This window comes from Platichthys flesus, chromosome 2 (genome assembly GCF_949316205.1).
Source record: "Platichthys flesus chromosome 2, fPlaFle2.1, whole genome shotgun sequence".
NCBI classification, from domain to species: domain Eukaryota; kingdom Metazoa; phylum Chordata; class Actinopteri; order Pleuronectiformes; family Pleuronectidae; genus Platichthys; species Platichthys flesus.
In genome coordinates this window covers 1,261,057-1,274,878 of record NC_084946.1, presented here as the reverse complement: position 1 = coordinate 1,274,878, position 13,822 = coordinate 1,261,057, and the positions used below count along the sequence as shown (strand labels likewise).

Sequence of the window (13,822 nt, the reverse complement as noted above, 5' to 3'; positions counted from 1 at the left end):
TGCAGTGACTGATATTGCCAGTCATTTTTCACAGTACAAGGCATTTGTACTTTTTTGAACAGATTGTCCACGAGCCCTTTAGTTACTTTTTATTTAATTTGACATTTCGGTAGCTTTGCTCACATGTTCTGCACCGTGTCTCTGATGCACACTGAGGAAGGAGGTGCACCAGGCATTCATGTGGCACTGTTAGCCCTGCAAGGCTTAGGCCTGTCCGACCTGGCTGAGCGCTAATTGGCTGTTAATAGAAAGAGCGCCATTTGGGTGCACGGATCTGCCTCTCGACAGAATATGTGCAGGGATAATATTGTTCCAGGAGCCGTGCCGAGAATAACTTGTGCTCTATTAACGCAGGGGCCCAGATGAGGAGCTGCGGCCTGAGTGCTCCATTATCTCCTGTTCTGATGAGCGGCTTCGGATGCACACACATACACACAGACACAGACACACAAACACACAGACACACACACACTCACACACACACACACCACCTCCTCCACTATCAAGCCTCCCGAGGCCGTTTATCTGGTTAATGTAATTCGCTTTCAAGGGCCCATGTTATCTCTGATCATTACGTCGGAGTCAAGTGTAAATGCGCCAATATTAAGATCGTGTCTGTCAATAAATGGTGAAACAAAGTGGCTGCAGAGCATACACTAGAGCCAGAATGTGTCTATATGTGTGTTTCTAACAAAACTACAAAATGCAACACCAGCAAAGCTCAGGACACAAGGCCTTAATACTGTGGCTTGTTTGAAATATACATTTGAACATAATCGTCATATTGAACCGCTCATCTTTGGGGCCTAGGCTGAAAACAGGTCAACATGTAAAGGGAAAGGGGAACACAACAAACAAAACAAAAATATATCAGCAACTCAACTCAACAACTGCTCTCGTTGTTACTTTTAATGTTGTCATTGTGTATTTGATTGTTTTGATTTGTGTGAGTTGTCTTTGGTCTTGTTACTTTTCCTGGATTTTTTTTTGTCAAATGTTCTTGTATTTAAACATAATCACATGCACCAGTCAGCTAAAACCCCATACCAAAAATGTCTTAAGTCAGTACAACTTTCCTCAGTTTTATTTTCCAATGCCAAAAAATGGAAACAACATGGCTCAAACAATCAGTTTTCATTATAACTTATAACTTATTCATTCACATTAACATTGTTTATCTGTGAAATACACAACATGGGGAGGCATTCCCTGGAAAATTCACATTTTAAATATCATTTTCCATAACCTATTATTTACAGTTCCATCAAAGAGACAACGATTGATCCCAGTTCGTAACTGGCAATGCAGGATGAAATTCTGGACAGAAAAACTATAATATTCCTACAGTATGGGACCAGTGTTAAGTGTATATTGTTGTATCTTCATCTCTGGTCTTCATTCCCTACAGTGTCACTGTTGACACGAGGGTCCTAAAAGTCATCAGATTAGAAAGTTTTTGTTGAGGGCTCATTTCCAATTTTATTGGACTACCCCACCCTCTCCTTGGACTTTTCAACAGGGCCACAAGAGCGGACATGAGTGTTTCTGAGGCCTCACAGTCCCAGGTGGGCTGTTTCCTCGGCTCAGCTCTGCAGCTGTCTGGAGGCCTCTGTGGCCGCAGAGTAGATGTTGTCATGCAGCTTCCGGATGTGTTTCTTCAGGTCAAAGTTGCGGCAGAAGCCCTTGCCACAGGTGTTGCAGGTAAAGGGTTTCTTGTCATTGTGCGTGTGCATGTGGAACGTCAGGTTGTAGATCTGGTGGAAGGCCTTGTTGCAGATGGAACACTTGTACTGCTTCTCTCCGCTATGTGTGAGCTTGTGGTTCTTGTAGTTTCCTGGAGGATTAAAAAAAGGGAAATAATCAGCGAATGCATAAGAGGACAGGATGACTTAATACATGAAGACGTTTATTTGAATGCATCAGTAGCTGCTGTAGTTTCAGCCCTGTTATTTTAAGTATCACTTATTATATTATTTAACCTATAAAATGTATTTATATGACAATAATCTCATCTTAATTTCCTGGAACCTAAAGCCATATCTGTGCAATAATTCAATACCTAAAATACAAAAATACAAATCCGCCTTTTGGTATTTTAACTAATAAAAAAACTTCTGACTGATCAATTCAGCTCTTAATACAAGAAACGTTTTGCATGTGAACAACGTAAAATCGAATTATTCACACTATTATTTTCACACTACATGAAAATGGAAAAAATTACAGAAAAGATTAAATCTTTCTCAAATTGAATAAATAAACTGGAATCAGAATTAGAATGAATGCAGTTCTTCACTGACACAGACCAGCAGCTTCAATGCTGCCTCATGGAATTAAAAACACAAATTCATCAGAAATTACCTGTAGAAAAAGAGCTTTTAAGCACCATGCAGCTTCTTATTTGTCTTGAGATCATTAAAAGATGCAGAGCAAGTCTGTTTGACTTGTTCTTAAAAAACAAAATATGTCATAATAACGGAGAGGATGTTGTTGTCAAGAGAAGCTTAACAACCAAGCAGCACGTCTGAATGAAATGAGCTCACTGCTGAGACAACGACCGAAGATGGACAGTTTTTAATGGAGCGCTGAAGAGGACAGCGAGACCCGGAGCAGTCCACTCTTTTGAGAAAGTGAGGATGAAAGAGGCCTTATTTTCCTCGCTTTTCTTTCCCCCACAAAGGTCAACAGTTCATGGTGAAGTTAGAGCCTCGTCTGTCCCTCCGCTCGGCCCAGCCTTCATTAATCAGGATTTTGTGTGCCGAAGTCAAGAAGTTGTCAAACTTTGTCAAAATCAAGCGCAGCGACAACGAAACAAAAAAGGCCCAAATCCCAACTTTGCCGGGGTCTCGCAGCTGACCCAGAGCAAATGCTGCGTCTTGAAGGGAGAATTAGTCCGTGCAAAGTGACATGTCCTATTTCCACTGATCGCTTCATGCTCATCGACGGGGCCTGCAATTATTTCCTCTTTCATTACACTCACAGACAACCGAGAGCTGCAGCATATGGTCATGCGTTCAGCCGCGATCCTATTTATTTCAACACACGACGAACTCCAGAGATTCCATCACATGGATGTTTTCACTCTGTTCCACATAAATATCAACTGCTTCGAAAAATTAATACTCGTCCCACAGTAAATACGACCTAAGGATCTTCTTTTTTATCTACACCTCTATTCAAAGTATGACTTAATAAATAGCAACAATATTAATGATAAGACTCAACAAATAAATTATAAAATTTTAAAAAATAAAAAAACAGAAAAAGAGATTTCTAAACTGATCGGGGAAAAAAATCCAGTGACAAAAATAAAGTAAAGTGAGATCACTTTCCTTTTCTACGGAAATTATCTTTGTCTTAAAACAGGAAGATGAAAGGACAAATTACACTTACATTTTTAAACATATTCGTTGCTATTAATATAAATATGATGATCTCTTTTTTCTCTCGTCATAAAAATACACAGAAGGACGAAGCAAAATATGAAATCAAAATTATATTGTTTTGGCTATTTAGACAGGAGACCATGGCAACGAAATATTAGAGTTTTAATGATAATAATGGTATGAACTGATAGGGCAATGAAGCAGTCTGATCTTAATGCTGATGTGAAGAGGACATGAGTGATGGGGACTGTACCTTTCTGGTGGAAGCCTTTCCCGCAGAACTCACACACGAATGGTTTGTAGCCTGCGTGGATCCGTACGTGCGTGTTGAGCGTCGAGCTTCTGTTGAACGCTTTCCCGCACTGGTTGCATTTATGAGGCTTTTCCTTTATGGAAAAAATATAACAAAAATAAAAGTTAAATATCGTTCAAACGAGGTCCGTTGTGTGATGTTGCAGCCGATAAATGAGGGATGTGCACCTGTGTGTGGATGATCTTGTGCCTGCACAGCGTGCTCGCCTGGCGGAATCCTTTGCCGCACACTTTGCACACGAAGGGCCGGGCCCCGGTGTGCACCGGCATGTGTCTGGTCAGGTTGTAGTGCGCGTTGAAAACCTGCGGACAACACAAACCCACCGAGGTTATCATACTGAATTATGTGATATTTTTCAGGTGACAACATATCAGAAAATCTCGGACACAATCATTTTAGTTATATGTGTTATTTTTTCTTTTGAAGACAAATGTTCGTTTTAAATTGAGAAAGTTCGATTCCTTTTTTATTATTTGATTAAAAAACGCTGAATCGCAATTTAAAAATCCAACTCGTGTAAAAACCTTACCTTTCCACACACTTCACACGTGAAGTTTTTGGGTTTACCGTCTGCGGCGCCGCTGCCGCTCACTTTGCTGTACGTCTTGACGCCGTTCTTCTCTGCGCTCAGACCGTGGTTCTCCTTTACTATCTGGTCCAGCTGCCCCGGCAGATGCTCCTTGTGCGGGTACTGAGGTGAGGGCAGTTTGTCGGCCCCAACCGCTGCCAGCTTGGCGTTCTCCAGCAGCAAGAGTCTGTGGTGCGCCGACAGAGAGGCCTGAGCCTGTGGATTGGACACCCAGTGTCCGGCCAGCAGCTCCGACTGCTGGTACGCAGAGTCCAGGTAGTTGAGATAGTAGAGTGAGCCGCCGCTGGGCACGGCCACGGCCTGGTGGACGACCTGCGGCTTCACCACCCGGCTTCCCGACGTCAGCAGCGGCTGCTTCAGACTCGCCTCCGCTTTGCAGCACATGCCGCAGCTCCCTTTGCACGGAGCGGCGCCGGTGCCGCAAAAAGTTCCCCTGAAACTGGCTCTCCACAGCTCGGAGTAGTTCATCAGCGCCTTGGCCTGGAGGTCGTAGCTGAAGGGCTGCAGCGGGATCATGCAGGGGATCGGGCAGCAGAGACCGAGCAGCTTTTTCCCCTCTGCCCGCTCCTCCGCGCTCCCCTTCTGCTCCGAACTCTTGGACATGATCCGGTCTATGGAGAAGGCCAGCGACTTGGGAGCCGCGGACGGTCCGGTCCTACCGCAGGACATCACCGTCTCCAGCGAGGCAGAACTTGCCATGGTGTTGTTGTTGTTGGTTTCGTGTTGTTTGCAGCAGCAGAGCAGAACTTTGTGTGATCAACAACTGGTGTAGTCCGAGCCGCTCCTGCAGCTGCCCCGCGTCTTTTCACTCTCCTGAGCTCCCAGCAGAAAAGACAGGAGGACACATCACTTTAATAAGCACCTTGCTGTCACAGTGTCACGCATTTGCATTCAAATGCCCCCCCCCCCGCAACAATAGCATCCAGGGGTGATGGATTAATGCTCATTAGCTAGTGCACACAAAATTAACAGGACATTACAGAGCTCGTTAGGGCAAAGGAAGAAGAAGAAGGAGGGAGGAGGACAGAAAGATGCAGTGATGAGGTGGAGAACGCGGGAGCATGAAGTCGGAGTTTACCTCTATTGGTCAGATGTGTGTGGAGAAACCTGCTCTCTGTCACATGTTGGCAGCGGCCGCTCCTCCTCTGCACGATCACTGTCTCCTGACTTCAGCGGCACCCAACTCCTCAGCGACCGACAGGAGGCGACTTATTAACACGCACGTCACTGACACGCGCCCTTTAGAGGAGGGGCAGTGATTTATGTCTGACACCTATGTTACCTACCTGCCAGTGAATATTCAACTAGTTCTCTCGGGGAAATGGTGGAAAATATTTAAATATTATGCTCAAAGTTGTGTCTCCATCTTTTAACAATCATTTGAGCGCTTCTATAAAAGTCTTCCAAACACAGTAACCTTTTCTTTTTCACTTTGGGATTTATTTTTTTCCAGGAGAAAAGCTGCTAATCCTCGGTGATGGGATCCCTCCTTTTCCACGCCGGCTTATATACTTACTCAGTGTTGGTATAAATTCGAGGACGTCCAATTTCCACCTGTTTAAGAGCGGAGACTCCCTTTGGATCCCATTAAACGTTGTTCCTCCAATGCCCTCTATTCAAAAGAAGCAATTTTCCAGAGCGATTCAAGGCTCAACTCGGCACAGGGAGGAGGGAAAAAGGAAAGAAAAAACACAGGCTCTTTCACTTTTAGCCACTAAAGCACTGCGTGAACCTGGTTTTGTGTTTTTTTTTTTCTTCCTGAAGTGGAGGGACGGATTAAATAGGGAAGAGACAGGGAACAAGAAAAGACTTAGCTTGGTCAGAGGTATACAAGGACAAGTGAAAAGAGAGGCATTTGCTCTAAAGAGGCATACAACAAGTTTGCTGGAATCCACCGAGTTGTGTGGGAGCTATACAATGAGCAGCAGACTCTCTTCTATTCGCCACAAGGGCCGCGTTGAATTCATGTGTTCGCAGGCCATTTTACCTGAGGGAGAGAGAGGAGCATTCAGCCTGCTCCACCACCAAGGGCGAGGGAGGGTGAACACAATTAGTTCTGACATTATAGTATTCAGTTTCACATGATATTTTTCAAATCATTATCTAAAATATTATTAAGCTGAGTGAACACGTTGTAGCATCTGAGATTTTCTCACATTGACACCAAATATTACGCTTTATGACCCAGGCTATGTATATGCTCAATAGATACAGCTTGTAATAAGAGAGGTTACAAATAAGTAAATAAAGCAATGGAACAAAAAAAGTGCAAACCCTCTCCACACTCAGGCAGCCTTCATGTAGGGTCTTAAAGACACAACTTTGTTTTACAGGACAGTTATGAGTCATTTTAAACGAGGACCTGCATGCGAGCATTCCCAGCTGAGAACTGATTAATAGACACTTGTTTTGTGTATTTAACTAACCTTTAATACATAGGCCCAGTGGGTCATTAGAGAAAAGGTTTACACAACATCTGGACCAAGATCCATCTGCAACTATACACACTAGTTGTCTTATTAAAGTGAGAAACCTCTGAGAATTACACATTACAACATTACAATAAAAAAGAGGCTCAACAACTGATCTTTCACACTTTGGCAACCTATAATAAGTAAATAAACTTAGAAAATTTGAGCAAGTCATTTATACGACAGTTCTACCTTTAACCATTTAAGATTTTATTAGAAAGTCAGTCTACAAGGTCCAGCTTCATGTTGCTGTGTTGACGTTATTGGAGGTCCTCCATCAGTGGCTTTGCACTGTCAGAGACTGAGGGGAACTTACTGTCCTGTTTGAGCTGCCACACACTTCACATGAAGCTTCATTATCATCATCACACCTTTGAGTGAATAATTCAAACCCTAGAGTTTGTGGCTATCAATTTTAAACATTTTAACATGCACAAATTTACCCATAAGTCATCTGGATATTTAGCTTTACAATCACTAGAATTAAAAAATTGTAATAAAAAGGCAATGATTTTAATTAATGCGTGAATTCAACATGGTTGGCAGCGCAATAATTGCATTGAACTACCATATGTTACCAAATGCATTGGATTTTATTGATTTGATTTTGTGGCCTTAAGAAGAGAGTTATTGAAAAAGTCTAATTTCACCACTGACCTTTGGTTTTTATATCACAGAATTCCTGTTCATCTGAATTCATCCCACTCTGCTTCTAGCCACTGACGGCTCCTTATACACTGTTTGTGGAGGAAGGTGACGATTCACCTCCAGCTCTATAGACTTAGTGCCTTACTTAGCACAGCATGCCGCCGTCCTATAACACTAGATTTCCTATTAATAACCTTAAAAACGTCCCTTGTCTGTTTTGTTTTACACCTGCATCCCAGCATGGAAGGATTAATGCCTGTTGTCTTGGTGCTTCTCATATGGAAATGAGGCCGAACTACTCTAATTTGAGTTTATTCAGGCACAATTGCCAGCTCATCCACACAATAAACATTGATCCTATTGCTGTAACCCAGGCTCTTAGCTCCACCAGCAATTAGCTCAGGCATTGATTTAAGGGACTCTTGCCTCTTGCCTGCAGGCATGTGAGGGGCCAGCATTCTGTCTGGATGGAGCAAACCCTTTCTTTTCAGTGCTAGTCTTCATTTTTTTAACTATAACATATTTAAATACTGAATTTAGACCTAATGGCAGATTTTTACGAGCTTATTTTTCTAATCAGTGATTTTATTGATCATTCCACCTACAGGCTCTGAGGAGAGAGGGGCTTTATTCCTATCAATCTGTTTTCCATCTTTCAATGTTGTTAAACTTCTTGTCCTGTGAGAGGAAGGCCCAGAATATAAATCAAAGGTATACATCCCCACTTTAGTGATTACAGGTGATATATTAGGCCTACTATATATCTGTTTTCTTTAAACCATCAATTTAGTTTCAAGCTGACACATGAGTGTTTCAAGCTGACACATGAAACACTCAACAGTTTATTCCCTCTCCTTGGAGCAACACTGATATTTTTGATGCATGTGCAGGTGTAGTGCAGTGCCTTGATTAAATAAAATGTAAATTAGTCTTGAGTTTTCACACCTTCCTTGGTATTTTTCATACTTGTAAGAGTTAATGTAGTCTCCAAATAATTGACACCACCGTGATGAAAGGAAAACTCAACCCTCCTGCTGTTTAGTGTTCATGAAAATGGCTGTTTGGTTATCACAGGACCTATATGGTTTTCTGGTCATGCAACAGATTGTACACAGGGGCAGCAATCAATACCCCTGTCTCTGTTCCAGTATTTGTCAGGCTGCTGTTCACAAGGCAGTGGTAGTTGACCAGACTCTTTCTTTAGTTGAAATACTTTAAACATTGATACACCTCTCTGTTTATGTGGGACACTATATTTTCTTGTGAATGTTGTGAATATTGTTATTTTCTTGACCTTCTGTTAAACTTCTGTTCATTCTGGGAGAGGGACCCCTCCTTACCTGCAGCTCTCTCTGATGTGTATACAGTTTTCAACTTTTCAGTAGAGTTAAGGGCAGATGTTGTCACCTTAAGCCCTCTAATGAGGCTAATTGTGATTTGTGAATACGGGCTATACAAAAGCAAAGAACTAGTTTTGTATGGATGGAAAATCGAGTTTACCCACAGATTTCCCTGTGAAATGTTTCAGCGATGGAGATACAGGTGCATGATTCCCTATTGAGGTCATGGAGCACATCTTAAATTTGATGGACTTTATTCAGGGGACACAATTTCGACAACACTATTTCAAACCCTCCTATTATCTTTATCTTTTAATATGGCTGTTTTCAAAGTTTATATTCCAAACAAAAAGATTTAAATGATTATTTTTGCTACAATATGAAATAACTAACTGTACCATAATCAAATATGTCTATACGTTTATATTTATTGTTTTATCAAGGTGTTTCTACATTTATTTTTATTTCTACATTTATTAATTTATTGTTTTGAATATGATGATTAGCAATTTTTCTGTGTGACTTTTGACATTGTACAAAAATAATCAATACATCTCTCTTATTTATCATACTGAGGTTTCATCAGACTTTATTAAACTTCATTAATATCAAAATCAAAGCTGTGGTTTTGTGGCAACACAAGTGTAAGTGCTGATGTCGTGTCCAGCAGTCTGTCTGTCTGCTTACTTCCTTCCTTTGCTGGGAAAAAGGAAGAAAAGTTTCTGGCAAGGATGCCAACGAAGAGGAAAACCTGGTGTGTCAAGGCGATGTGGTATGTTTGTGCTGGGAACAGCAGAACTGACTGCTTGACTGGATTTCTGCGTGAGTCTTTTTGGCAGCCTGGGCTTCCGTCCTGAAGCACTGTGGAGGTTTTTTCAGCCTGTCATGTGTCACCTGGCCTCCCGAACACCAACTCCACCCAGCACCCACTCACTGCCATGTGGCCTGTCACTGCCTGGCCTCTGGCACTACACGCAAACCTGAGAAGTTTGCCTTTGATGCTTTCTGCCAGAAAATCTTTGCACGTGGTTCCTGTTGAGGAAGCGTCTGTTTTAACATAAACTAGGGCCTTTTCTAAACTTTAACAACTAGTTTTGTTTCCATAGCTTAAGCTTTTGCCAGTTAGGTCTTCTGATTCCCAATCGCCTTTGATATTGGACATCTGCTGATACTGAGTCCAGTCCCATTCTCAAACACATCTGCAGATACAATTGACCTGGGATAGATATACATGTAAAATTGCAGAAGATGTGCATTATGTATGTGACACATTGAAATAACAGAAGCCATGTTACTATTGCACATTCATTTAAATACTAAACGTGCTGTTCAAAATGTTAACACTGAAAAGATATGAATGGCAATCCAACTGAGGGATGTGTCCCTCATTGCTCGGTTTTGTTAAGATGGGACAGTTTTTGAGCAACGGTCTGGATTTTGCCAAGTTGAACCTTTAACGCAAGGATTCAAATGAGTTATCTTCCTCTAGAAAAAAGTAGTGGTACAATGACCTCACTTTACAAAAATGTCCAAACACACACACACTTGTGACATCCCGTGTGTTTGAGAGTGTATTTTCACCAGAATCTCTTTTCTTTCGCTCAGTTTGGTGTTGTCAAGTTAACAGACGCTAGTTCAATAGAGCAACCTGCCCCTCTGTTCACTTGAGCCTTCTACCCCCACCCCTCAACATTCTCCCCATGGGCCACTTTTACGCTCCAGTCCCTTTTTACTCTCCTCTGCACACCCTTTTTTTCATGACCCCCTGTCTTCCCAGTGTTCGAGCCCAGTCCATTGAATGCCAAGATTTGAGTTTGCATTTGAAAACATGGAGACTAGTTTTTCCCTGAGTACATCTGATTTCATTAGCCATGCAACGGAGGTTGCATTTAGGTCACACTTATTATAAAGCTTAGCTGTAGACCTAAAGCGACCATGAGGGAAAGGTTGTAGAGCTGTTATAGGTGAGCACTGTGACTCAGTGTCATCCGTTAAAAGTAAATTTAACGTCTGGTCTGTCTTGGGAAATGCAGCATTTTAACCCTGTTGTAACACACTGCAGCACTGCTGTGAGCCGTAATGAAAGAAACAATGTATGGCTGTGCCTCAGGGGATAAAGAGAGTTGTCCTCTAACCAGACAGTTGGCAGTTTGATCCCAGTCTTCCCGATTCCACATGCTGAAGTGTCTATGGGAAGGATAATGAACCCCAAATTGTGGGATGTGTAATCAAATGTTGCATCAAAACTGGCCCATAGGGTAGACTATGGCATGAGGCATGATACACAACTCCATGAGAACTACATGATTGCCCATTTGAAGTCATTCCTTAGACCTCAATAATTTCACTAGCATTGGACTATTATTCTCTCATCACAAGTAGTCTATGGACCATTCGTTTCTTTTGTGAAATGTCCCTTAGAACCGCTGATTTGCAACAGGAAGTGTAGGCCAGAGTGTGCCACTAATATCAAATTAACATTATTAATTAACATAGGGCGGCTATGGCTGAGGGGTAAAGTGGTCGTCCTCCAACCTGAGGGTCGGCGGTTCGATCCCCAGTCTGACCCATCTGCATGCCGAAGTGTCCTTGGGCAAAATGCTGAACCCCGAATGGCCCCCCATAGAATAACAAAGTGCTGTGATAAGATGCACTGTATGAATGTGTGTGTGAATGGGTGAATGTAAAACTGTACTATAAAGCGCTTTGAGTGGTCATCAAGACTAGAAAAGCGCTATATAAATACAATACCAATTACCATATGGGAACGTTTGTAAATATGACTTGTTAAATGTTCTCAAATGCTACAAATATTACTATATAATAATAATGATTATAACTATTTATAAAACTACTATGATAATTCCACTATATGGTATTAACACAGCTAAAAGTTATTTGATTAAAAGTGCTTGCCAATCATCATCCTCTCTGATATAGGTGGGGGACTGAGTGCATACCTGTGTGGGTGCTGAACTCCCATCACTCCCTGAGCTGCTGGCGAGCAGCACCCAGGTAGTAGCATGGAGTCCTTTCTGCTGAAATCGATGTTTGGGTAGCTCTCTCCATGTTTGAATTTCATTAGATGGCAGATTTCAATTAGTTAAACAGGCAGTCAGGTAAAGGGCAGGACATATTTTTTCCCAGGAGAAATGTCCCACCCTGGCTGAGAGCACATTGGTGTATGATGCGTACCACAAGGGTTTCAGAGGTGGGTTATGCTATGCTGATTGAGAAATAAGTGGGTATACGTTGTTTACCTTTGTATACCCTGCACTACACCGCTGCCCCTAATTGTGTGAGGCAAACCTGGTGAATTGATTTTATTTCCGAGAAGAGAGAATGAGTTGCAAAGTGTGCTCTGGTTTACATCCTATGTTGACACTTTATTTGTATTCAGCTAAAAAAGCACACCTGAAGTTAGGATAATTAAGGAAAACATAAGTTGTTGTTCATCTGTACTGCTGACACAGTGAAAACACAAAATGACTCAACTTCCTTTAACAACAAGAGTTTTTTGGTTTGTTGGCATCTAGTGTCACTATGTCACAGCACACCTGGACATAATTTTGTTAGTCATAAGGGTCTCAGAGAAGTCATTTGAACTGTTTGGCCACAAGAAAATGTTATGACTGTGACTCTTCTCATCATTTCTGCATCAGTGAAGGACTGAAGCAGCCCTACATGTTTTCTCCTGATTTATTCAATTCTTATAGATCAACACAGGTGTGTGTGTGTGTGTGTGTGTGTGTGCAGCCTCTGGCTCTTCAGTGAGTAAGTTGAAGAGAGCCTCCCTCATTGGTCCTTGGGCCGCAATGAGGGAGAGAGGATGTCCTCTGAACACCAGTGCACATACAGTCCAGAAGCAGCCAGGGGTTTTAAACTCACAAAATGAATTGCTGTGGCCACAGGCTCTGGCTGCAAAGACGTCCATGGTGCAGGAATGAAGGCCTAATTGTATTTGGCGGGCAATATGCAGATGATGCATTCCTACCCAAGTTCATTCAAATCCTGCGAATCACAAAGGTCCATTGACAGGACCAGCTCAGCCCTTTTTTGGATCCCTTAAAATGGAATTCTTCTATGTAAAGGTATAACTGTACAGTCACATTGTAGCTTGTTAATAGTGTCAAAGATCATATTAAATGGCAATGTACATAACACTGATTCAGCTTCATCTCCAGGTCAGCAGGGACATTTAACCAATAAAATATGCCACAATATAGTGTCAATATGGTTAGAAAAGTAACTGTATCGATACTATATTGAGATGCACATATCCATGATCAAAGCAAAATAAAGGTTTTAAATGTGTTATTTTGGAAAAAAACATGATTGATTAGAATAACCTAAATAAAAGTGTGAATTATTTTTTGCCAATAAATAAACCTGCGAGAGAACATCTAACTGACTTGTTTCCCTTTCCCATTGATACGTTTAGCAGTTCCAGTTAAAGTTTGTGTGTATGGGGAAAATATCTGGTCAAAAGAGATGTGCACAATCAAATGTGCCAGCAGGGGGGAGGATTAACTCCTGACATCCATTTAATAATAACAGTGGCCTCAGCAGTCCCTCTTTAAGACTGCGATACTGTTGATCCCCATATGGGCGTTTACTGTATATGACCATGAAACAGGACAAACAGTCCTGTGTAATATTCATCCCTGAGGTATCACAATCTGCCCGCATGTCTTGCCTGAACATTGTGCGAGATTGCTTTAAACTGTAAGCCATTCTTTTCATGGAAAAGATCTAAAATTAATCAGCAGGCTTGTTGTCTCCTCTTAAGGCCATGATAAGAAGGGTTTGGTGCAGGGGGAGGCGAAACATAAGAGGCTTTGGGGGGCGCTTTTAATAAAAGGATCTGACATCTACCTGCCCTCTCAAATGGCAGGCAATTTTGACACTTCTGGCACGCAAAGCAACCACATAAAAATAAACACATCTCCTGGGCCTGTAGGCCTACTCTGTTTACGTTTAAGGACACAGTGGAAAGCATTGTAAATGAAATGCCTCTTCAGAACAAATCACAGGCCAATTTATTTGGCAGCTTGAATGTCTGCACATGGGCTGAT

At 41.9% G+C, this 13,822-nt stretch overlaps 1 protein-coding gene across 1 annotated transcript; it reads right to left on the bottom strand.

The window, feature by feature from the left end:
• Positions 1 to 1,079: 1,079 nt before the first annotated feature.
• On the bottom strand, positions 1,080 to 5,836 carry fezf2 (FEZ family zinc finger 2). The gene is made up of 5 exons (XM_062412589.1): positions 5,367 to 5,836; positions 4,229 to 5,101; positions 3,867 to 4,001; positions 3,640 to 3,772; positions 1,080 to 1,834 (listed from the first exon to the last, which is right to left on the bottom strand). Exons 2-5 carry the CDS (start codon positions 4,985 to 4,987, stop codon positions 1,584 to 1,586), a joined length of 1,278 nt encoding a protein of 425 aa, XP_062268573.1. The 5' UTR covers positions 4,988 to 5,101; positions 5,367 to 5,836; the 3' UTR covers positions 1,080 to 1,583.
• Between the last annotated feature and the right edge of the window lie 7,986 nt (positions 5,837 to 13,822).